The sequence below is a fragment of the Vulpes vulpes genome, chromosome 5 (genome assembly GCF_048418805.1).
Source record: "Vulpes vulpes isolate BD-2025 chromosome 5, VulVul3, whole genome shotgun sequence".
NCBI lineage: Eukaryota > Metazoa > Chordata > Mammalia > Carnivora > Canidae > Vulpes > Vulpes vulpes.
The window spans coordinates 111628490-111654200 of record NC_132784.1 but is presented as its reverse complement, the minus strand read 5'-3'; the positions used below and the strand labels follow the sequence as shown (position 1 = coordinate 111654200).

The window sequence follows — 25711 nt, the reverse complement described above, 5'->3', positions numbered from 1 at the left end:
GGAAACCATTGCCCTGGTGCGGACCGAAGACCATCAGGCCCAGGGCTGCTCCTCTATTGCGAGCTGTGGGGAGAGAGGGTGGTTCAGCCGCCTTGATGCTCACATATGTAGGAAGACGCAGTTCTCTTAATATCTTTATGTCTCTAAAGTTGATAAAGTAAGCTCAGCCTTTCCTATTTATTTTTTTGAGACTTTATGTATTCATGAGAGACACAGGCAGAGGGAGAAGCTCCCTGAGGGGAGCCCGATGTGGCACTGATCCCAGGACCCCAGGATCACGCCCTGAGACAAAGGCAGACACTCAACCACTGAGCTACCCAGGCATCCCTTATTTTCTGTCTTTATTGCCTTTTGGCACCAAAACCTGTTTCTGAGCACTCGGTGTACGCCAAGCACCGTGGGAGGTGCTCTCCTGCATGCTAGCTGGATACGTGCCCCTGTGTGTCGGAGGAGAGGTTGTAGACATTTCTGATTCACTCTCTCAGTTGACATCGCAGAGGTGTCCCTAGAACAGCTGTCACGAAGGGCGGGCAGTAAGGAGTGGGAGCCTGAGGCGAGGAGCCTCGCCCCCATTCCATTTCCAACACGGGGGGAGGCAGGATGGGCAAACCCAAAGCCTACATCTTCTGCGTCTTCAAGGAATCAGAGGGGAGGGTCAGCTGCTTATGACAGTGAGTGTGCTGGCATGGAAACAGGAAGCACGAAGACTACCAAGGATTGACACCAGGCCCCCTTCCTCCGGCCATCTTGGGTCTGTAAATAATTGGTTGAAATCGATCGGGATGTTCCCTCTGTTTGTCCTTGATAAAGGTGGCAGAGACGTGAGCCGGAGTCTAGGTTCTTTAGAAGTGTGTTCCATCGTCCAGCTGGGGATGCGTGAGAAATGCAGGTGCATGGGGCACCTGGGTGGCTCAGTCGGTTGGGCATCCAACTCTTGATTTCAGCTGAGGTTGTGATATCTGGATGGTGGGCTCGAGCCTCGCATAGGACCCCCTGCTCAGCGGGGAGTCTGCTTCTCTCTCCCTCTGTGCTCAAGCATGTGCTCTCTTTCTCTTTCTCAAATAAATAAATCTTTAAAAAAAGAAATGCAGATCCTCTGAAAAGTCACTTCCTGTTGGATTTAAATCTGAGTGCTCCCTTTTGAAGAGAAGATTAGAACTCCTGTCCCGGCCCTGTCTAATCCTATAGATTAATGCAGGGGGGCGGGGACACTTGTTTGAGGGCCTTTCAACTTTTAGCATCATCCTCAAAGCTAGTTAGGGACACTGGGCAGGGATGGTGGAATTTGTCACATGTCCTCCCTAGGGGACCCTGAGGTTTGAGAGCCGCAGATGCTGTAGTGAGTGTGGAACGTGACCAGGTGACACAGCTGACCTGGAGTCAGGTCATCCACAATGTAGCTGATCCCAGACATAGGCATAGGGTGACAGCCATGGCTAGATAAGCCACTGCCTGTGGTGGCGGGATGTTTGGGGACCCCTGGGGACCGAGAGCTGAGCTCACCCAGCCCACGTGCGTAAACTCTTCCTAGCTTGTACTGGACTCGGGCTTTGGAAGAAAATGAAACCTGACTGAAGATACAGTCCGTGAGCTCCCCACCTTGGAGGCCAGGCCCCGAGAGAACCATGGGGAGAACCATGGAGAGAACCATGGCTGTGGTTCTTCCTCTCAGCCTGCATGGGTCAGACTTGAGACTGTAGGGGAAGAGGCTTCTTCGTCCCGTCTCCTCCTCTCCGAGTTAAGAAGTGGAATGCTGAGAGCTAGGGTCAGGCTCTATTCTTGGGCTGTTAAATAGCTCCTCAGTGCCTCCTTACCCCCCGACCTCTGCCCCAACAGAGAAAGAAAGAAGGTAAAACAGAAAAGAGAAAGAGCCTAAGAACAGAGCCGAGTGAGCGATGAGCGATGTCTTTAGGGTGAGATTGGAAGGCCTGCCTTGGTCAAGCTCGCGGCCCGTGGTGGTCCAGGGACTTGGATGCTGGGCTTTGCTGGCTCTGCTGTTGAGATGGCGGCTTCCCAGCCCTGTTCCCCGACGACCCCCAGGGCTGGGGCACCAGGGAGATGCCCCGTTTCCAGCAAGAAAGAAGTGATGGCTGAGTTTCTTGGAGTGTGGTGAATGCATCCAACATTTGACTGTGGTTGGCCAAGGACTCGGAAGTATCTCGACCACTTTTGTTATACCTGGGAGGAGGCCTGGGCTAAGCCCAGAATTGGGGTATTTGCTGTCTGTCCTTCCAGTGGACTTACTGTTGCAGAACTGTGGTCAGTTTCTACTTTCAGGGCCATCTCAGGAAAAAGATCTCCGCCCTATTCTTTGTGAGCATGTGGACATCAGAGCGACATTTGGTTTTTCCAGCTCTTTCCTTTGTTTGCCCCCTGAGTTTCTGTCCACACAGGATCTGGCACGTCCTCTCCCATCCATCACCTTTCCTGGGCCCTTGCAAAGGGTCCCCACGCCCCTCACTTGCTCATCTCCTTTCCCCTTCCCAGAGCCAAGCTATGCGGATTGTCCGGACGGTCGGGCAGGCCTTCGAGGTCTGCCATAAGCTGAGCCTCCAGCACACGCAGCAGAACGCCGACGGCCAGGAGGATGGAGAGAGCGAGAGAAACAGCAGCAGCTCGGGGGACCCAGGTAGGCACCTGCGCAGGTGGGCACGGAGGGATGGGCAGGGGGACATCCATCAGGAGAGGGTGCATCCAGGCTTGAGCACGCAGACCCTTGGTTTTCATTCTGGTGGCACCAGTTCCCTGGCTGTGTGATTTGGGGGCAAGTTTATAACCTCTCTGGGCCTTCGTTTCCTCTTTGGGAGAAAACAGGAATAAAGCAGCGTCCGCCTCATAGGATCACGGTGACAATGGATGAGCAGATACATGTGAAATGCCTGGCACATAGCAAACACCAGATACATGTTAGCTTTTATTATTTTAACACGAATAAGGAAAAATAAGAATAGAAAAATTTCTGGAAAAGATGGGAGTGATGACAGATGAGTGGCTTTGCAGACAGAAGAACGTCAAGCCATACTAGGTAAAACCGTACCGATGAGTGAATGTGTCCCTGGACGGATCAGAACAGAAAGCTCAGACACAGACCCAGACACATAGGACATAGGATGTTGTTCTAGATGTTGCTGTGAAGGTATTTTTCAGATGAGTTTAACATTAAAAAAAAAAAAAAAAAGATCTTGTTTAATTATTTGAGAGACAGAGAGGGAGAGTGAGTGGGAGGAGCAGCCTCTCCGCTGAGCAGGGAACCCAGCCTGAGGCTTGACCCCAGGACCCTGGGATCATGACCTGAGCCGAAGGGAGATGCTTTGCCGACTGAGCCAGCCAGGCGCCCCAAGATTAATATTGAAATCAGGAGGCTTTGAATAAAGTAGAGCCTCCTCCATAATGTCGATGGGCCTCAACCAATCAGTTGAAGGCCTTAATAGAGCAAAGAGGGAGTGCTGCCAGCAGATGGCCTTTGGACTTGGGCTGCCTCTCTTCCCTGGGTCTCTCGCCTGCCTGACAGATTTTGTACTTGCCACATCTCCATGATCACACGAGCCAGTTCCTTGCCATGTGTATGTGTATTTTCGTGATACAATATACATCACTCTGCAGGGCTGTGTCACTTACACAAGGAGGGGGCAGGCCCTATCACTTGCCCGCTCTGCAGGGATGCCAGGAGGCTATACAGAGAGCACATCCCAGCCATGGGTGACCCCCTTAAGAATACACTCTCCACTCTCTGATGTCTCAACCTTTAAAGAAATAACACCGGACTGGATGTTTGCACACGTAGAATGTCCTAGGGACGGTGGTACGCGGGGGAAGCCAGGTCGCCGAGGTCTCATGTATATTAATGTTATTTGAGAAAATTGTCCCCAAAAAGGTGGTAAGAGGAGAGGTACTACGGGCTGGCGGGCCCGTTGCTGTGATGTGACCATCTGCTACAGCCGGGCGGTCACAGCCATGGTGGTCTCAACCCCACAGCCACTGTCACCATCAGCTCTCTGCTCGCCCCGAGGCCCCGCTCCCACATCCCCACCCATTCCCTGTCCGACGGCCCTCATTCTTAGCAACACGTCCTGTTCTCTAGCTTTTGTATTCTAGAAAAATAGCTTATTACCTGTGATCTACAAAATACGTGTTAATCGCCTGTTGACACAGCCATGAGGTTAAGTTGCGGGGGCGTCAGACGTTACATGTGGATTTTCAGCTGCATGGTCGGAGCCCTGACCCCCATGCTGTTCAGGGGCCAACTGTACTCAGATACACGTGACACATGAGCTAGTTTTGTGGCTCTGGGTCTGGTGTGCCCGATCTGCCCCATCTCTGCGGGGCAGGAGGTAGACAGGAGCATCTCTCAGGTCCCGTTGGCTTTAGGACAGGTCTGAGTCAAATCATTAGGGTGCCCTCTGCAGGGTTTCTCGCACAGGGCTAAGCCTACTTTGAGCACCAGCGTCTGGGATGCCACGGATCTGGGCTGGGCAGCCTTTCTTCCTCAAGGAAACCTGCTTACTGCCCGGCCCCATAGTCCCCTTCTATTTCTTTCCGGCCCCACTTGCTTGTTCATGGGCCATCAACCACGAGGAACACGTCTCTTCTTCCCATAAGTGCCTCTCCCAGAAGCCTTTATGGACCACGTTAGGATTTTTGTCTGTGACGGGGCACCACAGTAGAACTGCTGGTTGGGGTGTGCATGTGTGTGTGTGTGTGTGTGTTTTTTTTTTTTTTTTTTCGAGAAAAAACACATTAGTTAGCTTTCCATTTACTGCAGCGTTTATCTTTCTGCTGGAGCCGCCCCCACGGGATGGGACGGCAGACCCGCCACCGTGCCGGGGGACCCGTACACTCGGAGGACTTGGACGGCGCACAGGCTTTGGTGTCTTTAATGCCAGCCTGTCGCCAGCTGGGTTCCAGCCATGCTTTTCAGACGGCATTCACCTTCACCGTGTGCGCCGCCTCCCCCGTCTGCCCCCCCCCCCCCCCCCCGTTCTTTCCACGGTTCCCTACCCTCGGGAAGGTTTGTCTTTTGTACGTTCTGGCAGTGGCCACCCTGGGCCGTCCCTGGGGCTCCGAGCCAGGCAGGGCCACTGCTGCCCTTCCCCTCGCCTTGCTCTTGGCCTTGTGTGCTTTCTTGGACTCCTGGAGAGGGTTTCCCGGGAGCGGTACCGTTCCCCGGGAGGCATCCTCCTCCCACGGCAGCCATCCGGCGTGGGCAAGGGCCCGGAGCCCTTTGGAAGAATAGAGCTGCTTGGAAAGAGAACTGGCCATCGAGACAGGGAGCAGTGGATTGGGGGCTGCCTGCTGTGTACCTGTCGCACCTGCCGACCTGGACGTGGCGCTCGTGTGGACCTGGAAGCACACTGCTGGGTCCCGCCACCTGCTTCTCCATCCCCAGGGACCGCTGCCCTGTCCTTTGTTCTCCCTGCGTCCTCCTCTGGCGACAGGTGTTTGTCTCCTTCCCCCGTGTGCCAGGCTCGATTCTGGGTAAACCGTGGGCAACCGAACGGGCCCCCGATACCTCGCTCACGGGTATAGACCCGTGACAGATGGACAAGATCATCCGAGAGCAAAGTGGGGGGAGCAGGGAAGAAGAGGTATGGTGGGCCGCAGGTGGGGGCTGCGAGCTGGGGGTCGGGGGCAGCAGGTGCCACCAGGTGCCACCGCGGTTCCGAGCACCGGGCCTGGAGCCGCCACCGCGCCCTCCTTCCCCACCGTGTGCCTCGGATTATCTGTCCGTGTCCCCTGAGAGCCCTTCTGAGGATGCACAATTATACAGGTGAGACCCCGCAAAGGAGCGCCTGGACTGTAGGACGTGCCGTGTACATTCAAGCTGTCACTCTTGCAGTTTTGAGGCCTAAAAGTGGCCACTTCCAGCCCTTCGTCTGAGCAGATAACCTCTCGTGCTTTTACGAACCCATTTTGTCACCATGTAATCGACGTGGAAAAAAGCCGTGCACTGACCCAGGGCTGCTGGGCGCTGAGCCCCTGGCGCCAGCCGGGCCCCCCAAGCCCCCCGAGAGCAGCCTTCCACGGTTCCTCCCCCGGCTGCTGGGGTCACCCGGCTCGGCCTGGCCACCGCAGGCCACATGCCCGACCTCCACCCGTGGCCAGAGCCCTCCTCCCGGCCGGGACGACCCTTCACCTCCTTCCTGAGTGCCAGGCCGCCACCACTGTCCGTGCCCGGAGGTCACCTGAGCCTTCCGCCAAGGCTGACTCCTTCCCCACTGCACACAGATAAGGTCAAGCCTTTCTCATCCTCAAAACAAAACCACATCCAACTTTATCTCTTTCCCTCATCGTTGGGCTTCTTGCCAGATTCATCTGCACTCGTGCAGCTTCTTCCCTGCACCCCCACCCTCCATTATCCCTTCAGCCTCCAGGGATGTGGCGTCTGCTGCCTGCCAGTCCTTCTCGAGACCACCAGTCAAGGTCACCGAAGGGCCCCTCGCTAGCAAACAGCCCTCTGTGCTCGGTTCAGCACAGGCGGGGGGCACCTCCCCATACGCACGCACATACCACCTTGCTTTTTTTTTTTTTTTTTTAAATCTGCTCCTCACTTTGCAACATCCATTGCATCTCTCCTGGGCTCTGTCCCTGCTGTTCTTTTCTTACTTCCGTGGTTTCAACTGATGTTTCTTTCCAGGCCAGACCTTTTTCCAGAACTCTCCACTTACGCACCCAACAGCTGATTGTATCTCCACTCAGCTGTTACAGACCTTATGATTCCAGCAGGTTGAAAACCCAGCGTGTCCTCTTACCCACAACCCTGTTCCTCCTCCTCCTCCTCTTCTTCTTTTTTTTAAATTTATTCATGAGAGACCCAGGCAGAGGGAGAAGCAGGCTCCCTGCGGAGAACCTGATGCGGGACTCAATCCCAGGACCCTGGGGTCATACCCTGGGCCGAAGGCAGACACTCAACCGCTGAGCCCCCAGGTGCCCCAACTCTGTTCCTCTTGAAACCTCCCAACAGGACACCAGCCCTGACCAGGTCCCCCAATTCAGAAATTTCAGAACTCCTACGCATACTCCCCTCCCCACTGCTCTCCATCCTCCCCCACCACAGTTTGTCACCGTCGTGTGATTGCTGCCCCCCCCCTTTCAAATCTGTTCCCTCCTCTGCTGCTGCCACCCCCTTGGTGTCAGCCCTCCTCCTTCCCACCTGGGGTATTGCTTTCTCTGTCATCCTTCTAGATCTATCCTCCACATCGTCTCTGGGGTTGAAATGTGAAAAGATGAAAATCCCTTGGTATGACTCGCCTGCTTGCGCTCCGTCAAGATAAAATCCCAAGCCCTCCTGCTCGGGTCCCTCCGTACAGAGCCGCTGGCCGTGTCTCTGCCCCCGGCCTGCAGTGACTACCCCCTGGCCCCGTGCTCCCCGCCCCGTGCCCGCTTCTCCACCTGCCTTAGCTGCTGAGCCTTCTCAGGCGGCATTGGCCCCTCCGCACGCGCGGCCCTAACCGCCCCCTGGTTAGCTGTCGCCCCGCACCTGGGACAGCCCCCACTGCGGGGCCCCGGGCTCCTGTGGCGTCCTGCTGCCTCGTGTGTTTCCTCCATCATGCTGGGGAAGCCATTTGCTCACTTATCCTTACACGCCCGGCAGGTCTGTCACATACAGGTGCTTTACAGATTCTTAACCGAGTAAATGAAATCGGGTCTGCCCGGCGGTTCCTAGAATTGAGTTCATCCCGGGTGGAAATAGGCTCAGCCGTTAGAAAGCAGCGCTACCCCCACCCGGAGCCTCTTACAGGTGCGCGGCTCCCTCTTCCAGGGGCGACTGCGGCGTGCCAGGGGTTGCTGAGGGTTTTGCATATCGACTCTCGTCCTTTAAGCTTCTTGGTGCCGGGAAAGTTGCAAATACGACATCGCCACCCCCTTGTCGGTCAGGACTGAGGAAGCCCGCTCGCTGTGGGCGCACTGTCTAGGCCTTGGCTTACCGGAGACACCGACAGGCACGGCGTCCAGAGCCCTCGTGGCTCTGACGGGTCTGCTGCCGTACTGACCCCCCCTTTAGCCACAGGCAAGGTCCAGGACATCAGACGCCATCATCCGAGAGCCCACGGGGTGGCAGGGAGTTTCTCAGCAGCAGCCCCGTGGCTTGTGAGTCCCCTTCCTTGGCCTTGGTTTGGGACCTCCCGTCGCCCACGCACGGCGGTGGTGGAGTCTGGCTCCCTGAGAAGCAGAGCCGGAACCTGAGAGAGTTTCTGATCCTCCCAGACTTCTGGCTTGGGCGTCTCCAAACACTGTGTGTGTTTAGGGACTCCAGGATCGGGGCGGGGGGCAGCCCCCTCCCCTGTCATGACGCGATTTTCCCTTGTTAGTGCTTATTGAATACGTTCCCCGTGCCAGACCCCTGGGAAACAGGAGTGAGACCCAGCCTGGGCCTCAGGACTGGGGGAGGGGGTGCAGCAGAAGGCCAGGCGCCCAATGCCAGGTGCACCCACAGACGAATACTGGGGACCTGCTCACGCTCCTGCGTCTCACCCTGTTCATCTCCACACTGGCACAGAGCACCCATGCGTACGTTGCAGCCCCATCCACCTGCTGAAAACTAGCCATGAGCCAGCCCTCTGTGTCACAGGCCAGCGTTGTGGCCACCGGGAAGGCCCCTTCCGGCCGCGGGGCTGTGGTGGGAAGCAGCCTGCCCTCTGTGCTCCTGCCCACTGCTTGCTCCCTACCTGGCCGAGTCCCACGTCCCTGAGCAGCCAGGAAGGAAAGCCAAGCACCCCGTTGCCTTTCCGAGCACCGGGCTTGCTTCCTTGGATAACTCCTGTGGGTTTGCACAGGAGACGTGTTAGGACTATTTGTTCCAGGGGCACCTGGCTGGCTCGGTTGGTAGAGCAGGCAACTTTTGATCTTGGGGTGGTGTTCAAGCCCCATGCCAGGTATAGAGATTACTTAAATAAATAAATATTTAAAAAAAAAAAAAAAGCAGTAGTAGTATTTGTTCTGCAAGGCAGGGCCTCAGCTGACCCAGGCCTGGCTGCTCCAGGAGGGAGTTGGCTCCCCGCGTTTCCTGCTGACGTGAGCCCCGTTCCGTTTTACCCTCAGTTCTTGGTTTCCGAAATCTTTTCAGCAATCTTTTTTTTTTTTTTAAATTTTATTTATTTATGATAGTCACAGAGAGAGAGAGAGAGGGAGAGAGAGAGGCAGAGACACAGGCAGAGGGAGAAGCAGGCTCCATGCACCGGGAGCCCGACGTGGGATTCGATCCCGGGTCTCCAGGATCGTGCCCTGGGCCAAAGGCAGGCGCCAAACTGCTGCGCCACCCAGGGATCCCTCTTTTCAGCAATCTTAGTTGAGTATAGTAGTAGGGAGCCTAACGCCAAATGTAGAGAAAGGAAGATCGCTCCCAGGAAATGCCAAGGAATCGCCAGGTTTTCATAGAATCCAGAGGCAGAAAGGAACCAGGGATGAAGGGACTTGAGAAATGGCAGGACTTTCATGCCTACGCTGAGCGCAGCCGCCGCCTCCAGGGGGGAGGCAAAAAGTGGGGTGTAGACGGTGGGCGAGGCTCAAGAGCCAGCCACCCCTCTTGCCCCCCAGTGCTGCTTCCCGCCGCAGGCCCTTTCCTGACCTCCGTGCTTGGCCCCAAGGTCGGAGCCCGGCTCCAAGGGGTGCGGGCCTCGGATCTGTCACATGCCCCCTCCCCGGGGCAGGCTGGGCAGTGCCGACCAAGTTCTTGGCGGTGCCCCCCATCCCCTCCGTCCCCTCTGTCCCCCCGCAGGCCGCCAGCTCCCTGGGGCCGAGAGGGCGTCCACGGCCACCGCAGAGGAGACAGACATCGACGCGGTGGAGGGCCCGCTCCCCGGGAACGACAGTCTGGAATTCAGCCGAGGGGTCACCGACCTTGATGCTGTCGGGAAGGAAGGAGGTTCCCACCCGGACCCTAAGGTAGGTGGGGGGTGACCCGTCCCATGGGCTGCACGCCCTGCCGAACAGCAGGTGCTGCGGCGTTGGCCGCTCTGAGTCCCGTTGTCGCCCGCGTCACCTGTGCAGGGTCAGCTGCAGAGTGAGGGCACGGGATGGCAGGGGCAGGTTTCTGCTCCTCTGCGGGGGGGGGGGGGGGGGCGGCGGGGGGGGCGGGGCTTGGGACACACGGCCTGGCACTGGAGGGTGTCTCCATGCCACGGGGTTACACCCCACCCTCGGGGGGTGAAAGTCCCTGTAGTGACCCTTGGCGGTGCTGCCCTCTGGGGCGTCCCCTTGGCTGTGCTGCCCTTGGGGGGGATCCCCTCGGTGCCCCTGGTGGTGCTGCCCTCTGGGGGGGTCCCCTCAGCGCCCCCTGGCCGTGCTGCCCTAGATGGCGGCTCCTCCCGCCCCAGTGCCCCCCAAAGCCCACCCTGTCACGCATCCCCGTGACCCATCCCTGGGCCCAGCAGCTGGAGCAGAGTAGGTTCAGGCCCCTCTGCCTGCAGTTGGCCCCTTGGGGGTTGGAAAGCCATGTATCCTGGATCATCATCAACCACACGTCTTGCCGCGGGGATGACGGGGCTCCCAAGGAACTCCCGATAGAATCCAGGCCAGGAAACTAAGGACTTGAGCACCTTCCACCTGAAGACACAGGAAAATCCCAGAAGGAGAGAGCTGGGAAGCGGGGCTCCCCTTGGACTCCTCATGTCCCAGCGCCTCTTCCCCCTGTCGGGGGTCAGCCTCTTCTGGGGCAGGTTGTGGGGGCGAGGGGGACGCTCATTGGGAGAAGTCTGTCTCTAGTCTGGAGGCCGGTAGGGTCCCCCATCATCTGCCTGACATTTTCTTTCTTTCTTTTTTTTTTTTTTTTAGTTTTATTTATGTATTAGAGCACAGGGGAGGGGGTTGGAGAGAGAGACAGAAGCAGGCTCCCCACTGAGCAGGGAGCCCGATGGGGACCTGATCCCAGGACTGGGAGATCCCGGCCTGAACAAGAACAGAGCCTTAAGCCCTGAGCCAGCCAGGCGCCCTGCCTGACGTTTTCTCGGGCCATTTATCTGCTGCAAACCCCAAGAGCCTGCCTGCCACTGGGTGCCTCCCTCCCGCGTGTCTGAAGAAGGAGCAGCAGCAGAGCTCCAGACACAAAACGTCTCTCCTTGCACTTGATTTATGGATCACATGAGCCGTCTTAGTGACAGTTCCCGCCCGCCAGAAGGGAGACCCCGGGGACAGCATAGAAACCGTGTTCAGCTTCTAGAGAGGGTCTGTCCAGACCGGCGGCTGTCCCTGCAAGGAGGGCTGGCTGGAGTGGCCCCCCTCACACAGCCCCGTGGTCCAGTGGGCAGCCCTGAGAAGCCCCCACAGGCCCTGGAGGAGGGGCCCCAGAGACGCAACAGAGTGAGGATGGAGGCTGGCCTCTTCCTGGTCTCCTAATGGGGCGGCAGGCAGGTGGCTAGGCTCCCTCTGCATCCAGGTGTGGTGTCACTGGATGTAGCATGAGAGGCAGGTGCCACTGCCTGCCTCCATCACACTGGGGCGGCTACTGAGGGTCCAAGCAGGGTTTCCCGATGAGTGACCCCGGCCCAGGGTCCTGTAGGGATGCAGCATTTCTAACCCGTGGTTACAAGTGGGCATTTCACTCACCCCGCCCATGTTCATGGCATCTGTCAAACAGCAGCCACTGCTCGGGGTCATGCCTGTCTTCTCTCTCCTCCAGGTTTCTCCCCACCCCCAGGAGCCCATGCTGGCAGCCTCGCCCAGGATGCTCCTTCCCTCTTGCTCCTCGAAGCCCCCGGGCTTGGGCCCAGGGACGCCACTGTCCACGCACCACCAGATGCAGCTCCTCCAGCAGCTCCTCCAGCAGCAGCAGCAGCAGACGCAAGTGGCTGTGGCCCAGGTTCTCCTCCGCCTCCTCCCTACCTCTCAGGCTCCACTCTCATGGGCTTGACGCGCCTTCCCTAGCGAGGGGCAAGGGGCAGGTTTAGAACTTAGGGAGCCGGAAGGGATCGCTCACGCTGTTGGATCATTGCTTGTGGGAGAAGAGGGGGATAGAGGGGATGCCGTTGACCTGGGAGGAAACGTTTTGGTTTCCCGTGTATCCCCCGCTCTGAGTTGGGCTTGGCTGGCTTGGCTGGATGTTGTTGGATAAGGACTTGAAGTCACCGAGGAACAAGATGCACACAACTCCACCCTCCCCTTCCCTGCCTCCTTTGCCTGGTGTTTGGGGTGGGAAGGGATGCCTGGAGTCAGGACAGGTGTGACCTTGTGAAACCAGTCTTAAAAGAGCTTAAGGTACGAATTTGTGCCAAACCCCCTTGCAAAGACCACCCTGTGCATCCAAGTTCCCAGAGCTGCATCAGGCCTCTGCTTATTCCAGGCAGGGTTTGCTAGCATCCTGGCCTTGGGATTCGCTGTAACGGGATCTAATGGACAGGACCTCGGGTGCTGTATTTGAGCTATGTGAGGTTTACTTTGATCTCAGGAGGAAAGTGTTGTTCGAGCACCAACGGCTTGTCAGGCCGCTGCCTTGTAGAGGAGGGGTGAGCTGGTTCCCCTCGCTGCTTCTGGCAGGGGCTCCTTCTGCTTGCTTTCCACAGAGGGCATCACGGTCCACATCATCCTTGGGACTTGTGCGTCTGAGCTTCACCTCCACGGTGGGCGATCAGGGAACAGCGAGGACAGGACCGCTCGTCCATTCATAGGCTGAGTTCTGAGGCCGAGGGTGGGGCCTCCAGGGCTGGGGGGTTGGTGAGCCATCTAGAAAGGCAGCTCCATGTACTGGCATTCTCCATCTGCATGACCAGGCTGACCTCTAGGGCCTTCTGCATTCTAGAATGGCAGGGAGCCGACTTCTCTGGGGAGCACTTATTAATCCCCGTTGTCTCTCCTGCTTGCTCTTCTCACGACCCTTGGGTGGAGGGGTCACCCTGATAGAGCTGCCCTTTCCCACATGTACACCTTGAGAGGGAAGGCACCGGCGGCCTGACTGGAGCAGGATCTGCTGTGACTTAGTTCTGGAGAAGACCATCTAACGCCGTCTCACATGGACCAGGCCTGAGGGGCCAGGCTCGCAGAGGCCTTTTGCAGCCGGGTTAGGTAGTGTAGCATGGGTGGGGTATGGCTCCTCAAGGATGGGGGCCTTTTAAAAAAATTGTGACCATAAAACAAAAGGCCACGTGCTGAGGCTAAAAGCATTTGCAAGTGTCTCCAGAACAGCAGCAAAAAGAAGGAATGGCATTAATGGCTTCGTATGGGGCGGGGGGGGGGGGGGGGGGGTGGGGGGATCATGGCTCTTTGTCAAATAACAGAACTCATCTCGTCTCCCTAATGGCGACGTGACGGTCCCCAGAGTCCCCTCCTCCCTGGCGTGTGGCTGACAGGAGTACAAAGCCCGAGTGCTCCTGCTCAGGGCTGTTCCATGACTCCCACCATTTCCCAGTTTCCCCCTGAATACAAATCCATTCTCCAACCGTAATACTTTTCTCTCTTCCAGCATATCAATTGCCAAGTAATTATTATTTATCTAAGAAAGGGCTTGATGCATATTCATGATGGATATCATCAGGGAGTCATTTGAATTTGAAGTCACTGCTAAACACGCAAGAGAAGCTGTGTGCACACCTATCATCTCCGCCGGGAGATTGTTGTGATGGTCCGTGGAAGCGTTCTGTCTGCAAAGCCACGAGGCCTGCGACTTATCATGACTTTACCACCGGCAGCCTGAAACCCTAAGGGGTTCTTTGGTGCAGAATCCGGCATCTGTCTCAGTGGGACGGCAATGCCCAGTCTCAACCGTCTCTCTCCTGGGAGAGAGTGGATCTCGGGGAAGGGAAGAGCAGGATGCTTGTGGGTCCCTTCGTGAGCCCCTCTTGGTTCCAGCCACTTGCACGGGCTGGGAGCCCTTCACTTCTGACTCACAATCTGTGGATGCGGTCGGTGGTGCCCGGTTGACTCTTGTTCGGGCTGTGATGCGACTGGAAGGCCAGCGCAGCGCGTCAGTCCTGGCGAGACGACGGGTAGGGTCAGGTGCTTTGCAGTCTTCAGGCGGACAGGACCCCGAAGGTCCGAGATCGCTTCTCGAACATGCGCCTGTCTCACTGTCTGCCATGCCCAGGGGCAGGCTCTGGGCAGACCCTCCGTTTGCATCTGTGTCTGCTGCCTGGGAACGCAGCAGACGTGTCAGAGCCAAGGCTTTCAGTGCCTGTGTCCTTCAGCACGCTCGGCCCTAAGCCCTTCTCCTGTGACAACTTTCTCTTTCCCCCATTCTCTCTGTAGCCCTTGATCCAAGGCTTCTTATTAGTATTCGTGTCTTTGGGTAAAAGCAATCGTACAGGCGACAGAGGTGGCTTAATAGGTCTTGTTGACACCTTTCGTGCATCTACGATGGAGCGGATCTTGCACGTGGTGGGACTGATCTCAGTGTCCTGCATCAGGTCAGCTTTTACTCTTCGTGTCAAACTCTCTTGCCGCCAAACTGCAGGGTTTCTCTCTTCTTTGTTAAACTGCCAACAGTCCCCAGAATTCCAGTGAGCGATAACGATGAGCTCAGCCCTTGAGGTAGGAACACGTTTTCCTTTCCTCTGGGAGCATCCAGGCCCTTCCGGGTAGAGCGAAGGATACAGAGTGGCTTGCCAACAGGTGCACTCTTGGGGGTCCACACACACCCCCATGTACTGTCATAGGCTATTCCAGTTCTGCAGTTATCCTGGGACCGGGCTTGGGTCTCCTGCTCGGATCTCTCCCAGCCTCTCCCTAAATTGGCTCAGAGCTGGTCTAGAGGAGCCTGCCCTGGCCTTAGGGGCCCAGGGGCAAGGGTGATGCTGAACCAACTCTTAACATTTCTAGCTTAGCCGTCAGCATGGAAACAGTGACTACCCGGGCCCTTCTGACCTACTTCCCCGACCCAGCATGAGGCTTGCCTGGCTGTGCTAGCTTCCCGTTTTCCACTGGGCCAGAAGTTCAAGGGTGTGACTGGCCGCCCAGCCAAGCCTTGAACCCGAGCTGGGCTGTTGCCGGCACCTGCATGGCCATGAGCTCGGCCCACAGCGCTCCAGAACGGGTCCGGGCACCACGCTGCTGCTGTTTCGAGACTCCTCCCCTACCCCCTGCCACTTGTGCTTATTCGGAAACCAGTGGTGGGTTCCTCTTGCTTCGCCATCACGAGTCCTATAGTTAGAGACATAGCACTGACCACACTCCCACACCCCACGTCCAGGCCCAGACCTACCTTTTGTCCCTGAGGCTTTCCTGGGGTGCGCTGCCCAGCCCCGGCCTCCTGCATGCCGAGACAGCGCTGCCTGCCTCCGCTTGTGTGTCCAGTGGGGGGCTGGCGGGGGTGGGGGGGGGCGGCAAATTGCTCTGGTTCTCTCCACGCCATTTCCATGTGCCTGCTCCCTGACCTCAGCCTGGCCCTGCCCCCACTTCTCACGGAGGAGCTGGAGTCCAGGCAAGTAGGCTGGAGAGTGAGTGGGCAGTGGGCTGGGTGGGCTGGGCAGGGAGGGGGGGGTCCAAGCCGGGGGGTGCAGGGTTGCAGAGCTGCGGCAGGAATGCAGGGCGGGGTGGTCGTCGCCCAAGACCCCATAGCTCTCAGGAAGGGAGAAGCTGCCTCGCACCTCTTCAGGGATTAATACGGCCCTGCTTTTGCAAAAAAAGATGTTTAATTCTTGGAAGAGAAGCCTGCGGAATACCAGTAACTGGCCCACGTGGTAGGCAGGCGGGGTGGAATCTCCTCCCGTGTTATCGCCCAGGAAGTGAGCCCTCGGAGCCGCAGCAGGGTGCGCAGGCCAGGCCCCAAAATAACGCTGCCTCATTTCCATGCTTCCGAGGCCAGACCTACATGTGCAAAACCCAGGGACTGTGGCCTCAAAATTAAAAGAAGCCCGGGGCTGTCTCGTCTCAGCCAGGCCCGGTTCAGGTTCGGCCCCCTGACTCGGGAGCATTTTCTTGTGGCACCAAGTACGGGGTGGAAGCTTTCCAGCATTGCCAGCCCTCTGCTGTGGGAACCTGATTACCTGCTGAAGCAGCTCCCCCTATCCCCCTCCCCGGCTTCTGCAGGAGGGGCCCCCACTCCTAACTCTCTGATGTCGGGATGGGAATCTAGGGATTTTCTCCAGTGAGCCTTTGGTGAGTGGCCTCTAGTGCTGGAATCGTCCACGGCCTGAGCCCCTGAGCAGGTGAGAGGTGGAGAAAGTGAGGTCCAGGTGGAGGTGAATTACCTACAGGTGCAGAGGGAGCCACCGGGAGACCAGAACGTTCCAGCTCCTGGTCTAGGGCTCTCAGATGGCCTGTTGTCTCGGGATGTCCACGGGCCAGGTGCAAGTACCCGAGTCCACGGTGTGCGTGCAGGGAGCCCTCCGCAGATGCCACTTAGCTCCATGTAGAATTTTCTCTTTTTCTGTTTACGTGCATTGAAAATTGTGTTCCAAATTTCTGCCTCATGTTTCTGTTTCATTTCCAAAGAAAACAGAAAATGGGTAATTAACAATTCTGTTTGCTCGGTAGATTCCTTTCAAAGACAGTCTTGATTTCTTGATTGGAATAAGCTGCATTACTCCCAGATGGAAGGTTAAGGTTGGCCCTGGGGGGGGGGGGGGAGCTTCCCACGCCAATTGTCCTGTTTCTCAGAAGCAGCAGGATTTGAGGGGGTTGGGAGTGTTCTCAGGTGAAATGCCTCCATGCCTCAGTTTCCAAAGAAGAGAAAGTCTTTCAAGCCACCCACCATCTGATAGCCAGATCAAAATATTATTGTTGCTTCTTTCCCTCTTCTCATCGCTGTCTAGATCTTTCCTTAGTTGATAGGAGGCAGCAAATGAGGCTGATTTCTAAACCGGAATGTCCGCTGTATCCTTAGCAGCACCTTACGGAGGACAGATTTACTTGAGATTCCCTCGGCATCCTCCCCTGGGAGCAAGACGGGCCCGACCTTAGGAGCCACTAATGGAAAGTGGCAACTAATCTCATTAGTGGCTCCCACTTAGAAGCAGAGCCAACTGCAAGGTCAGGTCCTCAAATCTGCCAGGAGGGAAGCAGCTGCTGCATCCGAGAGCGAGCGAGATTCTCCAAGCGCTGGCGGCTGGAAGGGGCGGACGCTGGGTTTGGCAGGTCCCTCGGCCAGAGGACGGGGCCGCTACGGGCTCTTACTCCCCGATAAAGCGTGCATGTCTTGGGAGCAAACTGCTCCTTGGAAATCCAGAGCATTTGTCTGAGCAAAGAGTCAGCTAGCTGCTGCTCTGAGCCCTCTCTTTCCTCCCTCCCCGACTCGCCCCAGTCACCCTGCCTCTTTGTCCACACCGGATTTTTGGTCTAAGGAAACCCTCTTTCCCACAGGCTGCCTTGGTCCAGGCCAACTTCATTAGCTCTCTTTTTTCAAGGACCTCCTAAAACCCTAAAACCCTCGACAGAGACCCCTGTACCCACCACTTAGCGCCAGAATCGCATATGCGTGAACACGGTCGGTGCCCTATGACTCCGTTTCTTCAGGCTGGGTTCCTGATAGAATCACGCCCCATCTCCCCCCGTGTTTTCTCTCTGTACCCAATATTCGCACCAAGAACAGACCCCCTCCCCCCGGGGCCCCCAGCACATTGGGTGTGCCCCTGCCCGCTGCTCCACCGTAGGTGAGTGACACACCCAGCCCTCACCCGGGACACACAGAGAGACCCCCAGGGCCAGTGACCCAGCTTCTTGGGGCCACTTCTCCCCAACTCCAAGCCCAGGTGCCCCTTTTGCCCCAGAAGGGCTGTTTTGTCTTGAATTGAACACGGAAGGTGTCTTTGGTCCCAGGCATCCCCCAGTGACTCCTGTTTGCACCCTGTCCCTCTCTCCTCTGTCCTGTCTCCTCTCCCTCCTCCCTGCAGGTTCACTTGCTGAAGGACCAGCTGGCTGCTGAAGCTGCGGCGCGGCTGGAGGCCCAGGCTCGCGTGCACCAGCTCCTGCTGCAGAACAAGGACATGCTCCAGCACATCTCCCTGCTGGTGAAGCAGGTACAGGAGCTGGAGCTGAAGCTGTCAGGACAGAACACCAGTAAGTGAGGGCTCCGCCCCGCCCAGCCTCGCCGCCCTCCCTGGGGACTCTGGAAAACACCTGTTCCTTTCCCTGAAGCCTTTGGTGGTAGCGTAGGAGGCCCCGGACCTGCCCTGGTATCGTAGCCGGAAACAAAGGCGGCTCTGTTTGTCCCGTCCATCCGCTTCGTGGAATTAGGAAATGGCAGAGTCAGAGAGGATCTTGGCTCCTTCTAGCGTCCACACTTGACCTTGAATGTCCCTGGGAGTCGCTGCCACATGTTCATCCAGGCTCCTCTCCAAAGGGGCTCAGACACTCCACGTCCCAAGGCAGTCCATTTCTTCCTTCGAGGGCTTTCCCAGTTGAAGTATACCTAGTACCTGTTGTGCCCCACGTTGTCTGGGAGCTCCGTGGGAGACCTCACACCGTCCCGGAGTTTACTCTCCCCGCACTATGTATTTGCAGCTCTGTAGCATAGAACATGCTGGTAGCAGTCGTGTACTTAGCAGAGAAGGCAGAAAAGACCTGGCCGGGTAGTGCTGAGATGCCCGGCTGCCTCTGGGCTGGACTGGAAGGCCCTAGAAGGCAGCGCATCTGCACGCCTTCCTCCCGATGGTCCGTGGCCTGCAAGCATGCTCTAAATGTGTGCTGGCTGTGGACCAGCGCAAAGCCACTGGCCACCTACCATGCCAGAAACCGGGACAGAGCTTCGTAGACATGACCTCACCTGGTCCCTGCAGCAGGAGAGGTTGCTGTGCCCATCCTCCACGCCAGACAGACTCCCAAGCAGGTGAAGTCGCTGGCTCGAGGTTATGGGACCAGCCAGGTGTGGAGCCAAGATTCAAACCCAGGTCTGATTGCAAAACGGATGTTTTTCCTACGAGACCAGTAGTTCCCTCAGGCTGTCCCCTGGCTCTTTTCTAAGACATGAATATTCTCAAGTACAGCCCAGAGAGGGTCCTGATCAGTGGGGTCCGGCCAGGGCTGGGCTCTTGCTAACGCAGCACAGAGGCTCAGATTGGGAGCAGCTGCCGCACTGGCGGCACTGGAAGCCCGTCTAGGGGGTCTCTGTGGACGGAGACCCTGCTCTCCCCCCTTGGTGTGTCCCCCTCGGTATGTCACCCACACCCCACCCTAGGCAGGCAAGCGTCCCCTCCTCCTCCCCGTTCCCCTCCCCTTCCCCTCCCCTTCCCCTCCCCTTCCCCTCTTCCTCCCCCTCCCCTTCCCTCCTCCCCTCCCTCCCTTCCTCCTCCCCTCCCTCCCTTCCTCCTCCCCTCCCTCCCTTCCTCCTCCCTCTCCCCTCCTCCCTCTCCCCTCCTCCCTTTCACCATCCTCCCCCCTCCAAACTCCCTCCTCCCCCTCCAAACTCCCTCCTCCCTTCCCCCCTCTGTCCTCCCTCCCTCCCCCTCTCCCCCCTCCTTCCTCCTCCCCCCCCTCCTCCCCTCCCCAGCCCCCCTCTCCTCGCTGACCTGCCTGCCCTGCTCTCCCCCCGCCCCCAGTGGGCTCCCAGGACAGCCTGCTGGAGATCACCTTCCGCTCTGGAGGCCTGCCGGTGCTCTGCGACCCCACGACCCCGCAGCCGGAGGACCTGCCATCGCCGCCCCCGGGCGCTGGGCTGAGTGAGCTGGCCCACCCCGCAGGCAGCCCCCTAGGTAGGCGCGACTGCCTGGTGAAGCTGGAGTGCTTCCGCTTTTTGCCGCCGCCTGCGGGCCCGCTGCTGGGGGGCCTGGAGCTCCTCAAGTTCCGCGAGTCGGGCATCGCCTCAGAGTACGAGTCCAACACGGACGAGAGCGAGGAGCGCGACTCGTGGTCCCAGGAGGAGCTGCCGCGCCTGCTGAACGTCCTGCAGAGGCAGGAGCTGGGCGACAGCCTGGACGACGAGATCGCCGTGTAGGGTGCTGCGGGGTGCAGCCGGGGTGCAGCCAGGATGCAGTCAGGGTGCCGCGGGGTGCAGCCAGGGTGCAGCCGGGCTGCCGCGGGGTGCATCTGGGGTGCAGCCAGGGTGCTGCGGGGTGCAGCCGGGCACACTGCCGAGGATGCCGTGCGGCGGAGGGCAGTGAGGACCCGGGAGGACGAGCCATGTGGGCTCCAGCCTGGGGCCCCGGAGGGCCTGCGGCTTCAGGAAAGGATTAGGATTTGGCTGTGGGGGTCCAGTGGGGGAGAACTGGGACTCCTGGAGGTGAATGGACCCCTCCCTCCTGCTTGTGACTTCGGGGGGAGGGCAGGCCTTCCAGGGCCCCTGGCTCGGTGAGAGGGTCCCTCCTGAGGACCACCAGGCTGCCAAGGACCTGCTGCCCGTGGGCTGCTTCCTCAGGCTCCTCTGCTCTGCACCTCCTGGGATACCCGGTAACCCCCTCCCGCCCCATCTCCAGGTCTGCCGGTGAAGGGAAGCCATCAGGAACCTTCTCAGGTCCTGGGTGTCTGGATATCGATGATGCTACCGGTTGCCTAACCCTCCCTTGACCTTACGAAAGGAGTTCCTTCTCTAGGCCGTGGTGGTGATAGAGGCTGGATGCTCTGGGCGGGAAGAGACGGGATGGTGCTTTCAGCGGGAGCGTGGAGTTGGGATGTGTCACGTCTGGTAAGCTTTAGGAGGAATTGAATCTGGACGTTTCTCCAGGTGGATGTTAAGGGTTGCTTCGGAGGGGGACGGGGAGCTGAAGGTCGTTCAGGCCTGTGCTGGGAAAGCCGTCAGGGGCGGCCCCTTGGCGGCCACACGCACTTAAGTCTGGTTCTCAGTGTGGAAGGCCTGCCCCCCTCCTGCCTGCAAGCCCAGCTCATCCTCCTGGAGGCTGGGAAGCTGCCCTCTCCTCTGTTGTGTTGCCTCGGGAGCTGTGCCAGCTGAGGCTCTCGTAGGACCTTCCCCTCCTGACCTCTCAACCCGTCCCCTCCCCCCGGGCAGCGGTGGTCAGTTTTTACTGCAAAAAAACAAACAAAACACCAAACATAGGCTGGTAGCTGAGACTTTTTCCACTCTTCAGAATCACTGCCACTTCGGTCAGGGTCCACGGCCGTGTCCCCGCCCCCGTGACCCGTCTCTGGGTGCGTGCCTCGAGCACACCTTGTGAAAAGTGCCACGTGCAATTCTCTCGTCTCTGACCACCTGAACCTTGTCTGGGGTGGGGGGTCCCCCCCGGTACCGCGGGCTGACTGTGGTGGGGAGCCCAAGCTCCTTTTTGCCACAGTTAGGCCACGAGTGGCTGTTAGTGGATTGAAAGATCGCCTCGAGAGAGAGCTGAGTCACGGCTGGGGTCCCGTGTTCGGGAAGTGAGTCTTTTGCCCGGGAGGACAAGCTACAGACCCAGACAGACGGCAGTGTTCTTGGAGGGTTAGTGGGTAAGGATGGGGTTACCCAAACCACAGCGGTCTCCAGCCCTGACTTTGCTTTATGATCCGTGTAAATGGAAGCGTAGCCCTTTGCTTAAGCAGCTGGATTTCTTCGAGACTAGAAAGTCCAAATGCAAGGAAATACATAGCTTTACGGCAGCCGTCCTCGGCGCGCCAGGGTCCCGGCAGGAAGAGGATGCGGTGTGTCCGTGTGTGCGTGCATGTGTACGTATATGCTTGTTTGCCCGTGTGAGGGAGGGAAGGTGTGTACGTGCGCATGGGCCTGCGAGAAGAGGATGTGGAGACAGAGAAGCGAATGTGAATCTTCGGGGCGTCTGAACGACAGCAGAGTTGTGTTCTTTTCCTAACGTGTGTTTAGTTGGAGAGGGGGGTGGTTTCTTTTGCTGTGTCCTCTCGTTAACCACCGGAGGGAAGTAGGGCCAGATGCCCGAGGAGGAACCAGGAAGGTGAGAGCCACCGATGAAGGGGGGGTGTCGGGGATCTGGTGGGGCCGAGCCTAGCCAGCTTCCCATACCCTCCCCTGGGTGCGGCCTCTCAGAGCCGTAGAATGTGGAGCATTCAGGGGAGCAGAGGGTCTGGCTTCTGGAAGCCTCTGCGTGTAGGTGGGAGTGGAGGGTGGAGCCAGCGGCCAGCAGGTGGGTCTGTGGAATGTGGCGGGAGAGGGCTTGGGGAGCGAGTGGGGGATGGTTTCTGAAGGGTCTAGAGAAGCTTGCAAAGCAGGAGAAGGGGGCTTTAGGAGAGGGCTTCAAGAATTTGAAGAGGCGAGTCGTGTGGACCACTGATTCGGGACCTTTGCCCTCGGATTCTCCATGGGGGTCTCCACCTGCCTCAACCCCAGCCTCCCCCCCCCAGAGGGGGCCTTCCCCGGATCACTGGTTTGCGTGTCGGCATCGTCCCCAGCGGGACCCAAAGCATTGCGCGCCGGGGTGTGGAGAAGGGAGACAGGATGGATCTGGGGGCCTTGACGGGTCAGCGGTCACTGGGGAGGAAAGAGAACATCGCAGACCTGATTTCCCAGCAACGTCACCCTCTCCTCCTCCCTCCTTGCTTCTCGCTCTGCTCACTCAACTCCTGCTTCCTCTTTTTCATCCTGCTGCTCTGCCCTGTGCGGAGGACAAGTGGACACCAGCGGGGCGCCCGCCTCAGCCTCAGCCTGCCCCGGGGGGCCGGTGGACTCCCGGGCCTGTGAGGCCCCCCAGGTGCAGGGCCAGCAAGGACAGACGGACTGCACACTGGGATGAAAACGATACTCCTTATATCCCTGCTTCTCTCCGTGCTTCTGTAAAGCCCCCGCCTGGCTTCCCCTCTCCCGGCGGCTCCTATTCGGGACTTGTGTTCCTTTAATTTCCCCTCTGCCCACCGCCTCCTCCCACCCTGCCGACCCTGAGCCCTCTACTTCTACAACTGTTGTGTCATTAACTCTGTTGGTTCAACTCTCTGGGAAAAGATTCTGTTCATGTTAAGTGCACTTACTCCCTGGATGTTGTCACTAGTCTAGTGGCTTTTGCTAAATAAACCTTTCTTATTTCTAAAAGCTTTTCCATGGTCTCTTCTTGCTTCTTCTATCCCACCTGCTCCCTGACTTGCCCTCACCTCTGCCCCGCTTCCCCAGCCAGCGGCCATCAGCTCTGCGACGCACAGTTCTTGGGGGTGGGGTTGAGGAAACAGAGGGGAGGAAGGCGGCGCCTCCACCTGCCAGGTGCCTAGAGCAGCCTTGCCAATCGGGCGATCCCGTGGTCCTGCCCCTAGACATGGTTTTACTTCCCCAGGGGACACTCGACAGTGTCTGGAGACATTCTTGGTTTGTCCCAACCAGGGGAAGGATGCTTTTGATATTAGCGGGTAGGAGCCAGGGATGTGGCTAAGCCATCCCACGATGCACAGGACAGCATCTGCCCCCGCCCCACAATGGAGAACCTTCCAGCCCCAAATGTCAGTAGTGCCACGGCTCTCAAGTACGGAGCTTGTGCCCACCGTTCCGGACTCTCCCTACCCCGGGTCTTTCCCAACTGCAGACACCTCTGGCCAATGAGCAAGTTTGTGGTGCTTGGAAAAGTGCAACGTCATAGATGTTTTCAGATACGACCGAAATCGTCTAAATGGTAAAAATTTCCCTGACCCCTTGACTAAATATCTGAAATACATGCAATAGGTCAGCTTCTGAACGGGCCCATTCTAGAAACGCCCATCCTCCTCCCCACCCCTGCCCGCAAGCATCATGGTGCCTTTGCCGCAGCTCTGCAGAAGAGCCCTGGCTGGTGGGCTCTTGGCTTTCCTGTCGGGGTGGGGGGTGGGGGGATTGCAGGGGAGGAGGCATGCTGGTGAGGAAGGGCGTCCGAGAAACAGAAGCCCAGGACCTCGGAAAGCCGACCTCACGGAAACCGGGTTACTTTTGCCCAAACTTTGAGCCCTTTTGAAGGCAGAGGGTTTGTTGGGCCTGACGCTTACTGGGTCGGGCCCAGCCAGGTGTGCAAGAGGGTGGGAGGGTCTGGTCAACCCTGAGCCTTTTTCTCACCGAGTGATGGGACCAAGCCTCATCTTCTCACCTGTAAGATGCACATGAAGCTCTCACGAGGACTAAGTGAGGTTGCGTTTTATGAGCACCCAGCAGAGCGCCTGGCCGTGGCTCAGGGCACCAGAGAGCTCACCTCCCAATTGATGCGGGGCTGGGGGCTGGGGCGGAGGCGGGGGGACCCGTGTGGTCCCTGCACTTGCAGGTGGTGTGTTTTCTGTGCGCTCGAACTCTAGTCCAAACTCTGCCCTGACCGAGTTCCTGGGGGGTCTCAATGATGCTGTCAAAGGTGTGAAAGGCAGAGAGCACCTGTCCTCACGCTGAACTCATCATGCACCTGCTGTGGCCCCTATGCTCAGTCCTGGCTCTCGGATGGCTTTGTCGTCTTTTTTTTTTTTTTTAATGGGCTCTGAGCCTGTGATACAGATGACCTGGGGAAGGGAGTGTGGGCCGGCAGACCGGGGGGGGGGGGGGCCGGGGGGTGCTGGGCAGGAGCCAGTTCCTCTCCTGATTCTCCCACGGGCCAAGGGAAGGCCCTGAGGCCCCCATGGGAGCCCCTCCTTGTACTCCCTCGATACACATGCAAAGTGATGCATGTCACCGGAGGTCTTCAAGGGCTTTGGTGGCTTTTCCATTTGGGGAGATGGAAAGTCAGAGCGAGGACTCCTGTGCTCCCTCCCCTGGGGGGTCCAGGGAGTGACATCAGGGCTACCTAGAGAGTCCACCCACCCCTGCACAGACAAGCCAGGACCTTGGAGCCCATCGTTCCAGGACACTCTGAGACCCTGGCTGGGTCGGGAGAGGGTGGGGGGAGAAGGGGTGGGGAATATTCTCACGGCCTGGGGTATCCTAGGATTTGAGCCCAGCCTCTCCCAAAAGAACCACAAATGATATTTTAGCCGGACAGGGATAAGTAGAAGCAGCTCTGCTAAACCAGAAGGCAGAGGACTTACTATGGGACCCCTGGCGGGACAACAGGGAGATCCTCCACCCCAACCTGCTGGCCAGCCAGCGGGGGGAGGGTTGGTGCCAGGGCTCCCGATAGGAGATGCCCCACTGCGTGAGAGGGCCCACGGGGTTGGCGGGGGGGGGGGACACTAGACTAAAAATATAAAAACAGACCATTAAGCATTCAGCTTTTTTTTTTAACCACATAATGGGTAAGACAGCATCCCTGATGCTCACCTGTGCTTCTGGGTGGGCATGGGTAGTGAGGCTTCTCAGAAGTGGGGTGAATGTCGGGCTGCCTGCTGGAGCCTTGAGTAACGGGAAGCAGTGCTTACACGCGTTTACCTGCCTATTTTGACAGGACAACATGGCCAGGTAAAGGTGCCCCTGGGCCGGAGCAGGTGGGTCGCGTTTGGGCCTGTGTGCCCCTTCCGGGGGAGGGGTTGTGGTGCACGTGGTGGGGACAGGCCTGGCCACAGCCATGGGCCCCCTTTCTGCAGGGGCCCGTGGTCCTGCCCGCCCTCCCCTGGGGAGATCTAACCCCCAAGGAGCTTTCCCGCTGCGCAGAGATGCTGCCCGGGGAATGCTCACTCCCTTCCCCTTTGCCAGCTCTCCCTCGAGGTGTGGTGTCGCCCCTTGAGCTGCCCGGGACCCCTGGGAAGGCCGGTCAGAGCACAGACTGCGGGGCTGCCCCCAGAGCTCCCAACACGGCGACTCTGAGGTTTGAGATTCCGTTGCTAACAAACGGGCGGGGGATACTGACGCCGCTGAGCTGGGCGCCCCCACTTTGGAAGCCCCCCCCCCCATGGAGGATGTTCTCGAACTCAAGCAGGGAGAGGGACAGGGGAGGCCGGAGGGCCGGGCGGCTGGGCCTGGGGTTGCTCAGCAACCGCCAGCCAATGGGGCAGGGGATGGGACCCCGGGGACCGGGCAGGGACCGGGGGGGCTGGGGTGACCTCAGACTTGACAGCGGCTGTGACTAACTTTGGTTTATTGATGTCTCTC

General features: G+C 58.3%; 1 protein-coding gene across 6 annotated transcripts in view; it reads left to right on the top strand.

Moving 5' to 3' along the window:
* LOC112914300 (carboxyl-terminal PDZ ligand of neuronal nitric oxide synthase protein-like) overlaps positions 1 to 25711 on the top strand; it is a 279569-nt gene that overhangs the window by 243048 nt on the left and 10810 nt on the right. For 5 of the 6 annotated variants that reach the window (XM_072759617.1, XM_025991247.2, XM_072759615.1 and 2 more), the window contains 5 exons: positions 2488 to 2629; positions 9716 to 9882; positions 11615 to 11794; positions 17754 to 17919; positions 19398 to 19550. In XM_072759617.1, coding sequence (XP_072615718.1) covers positions 2488 to 2629; positions 9716 to 9882; positions 11615 to 11794; positions 17754 to 17919; positions 19398 to 19550 — 808 coding nt within the window. Of the gene's footprint in view, positions 1 to 2487; positions 2630 to 9715; positions 9883 to 11614; positions 11795 to 15236; positions 15344 to 17753; positions 17920 to 19397; positions 19551 to 25711 lie in introns of those variants that run through there. The other variant, XM_072759619.1, reaches the window with a different exon arrangement.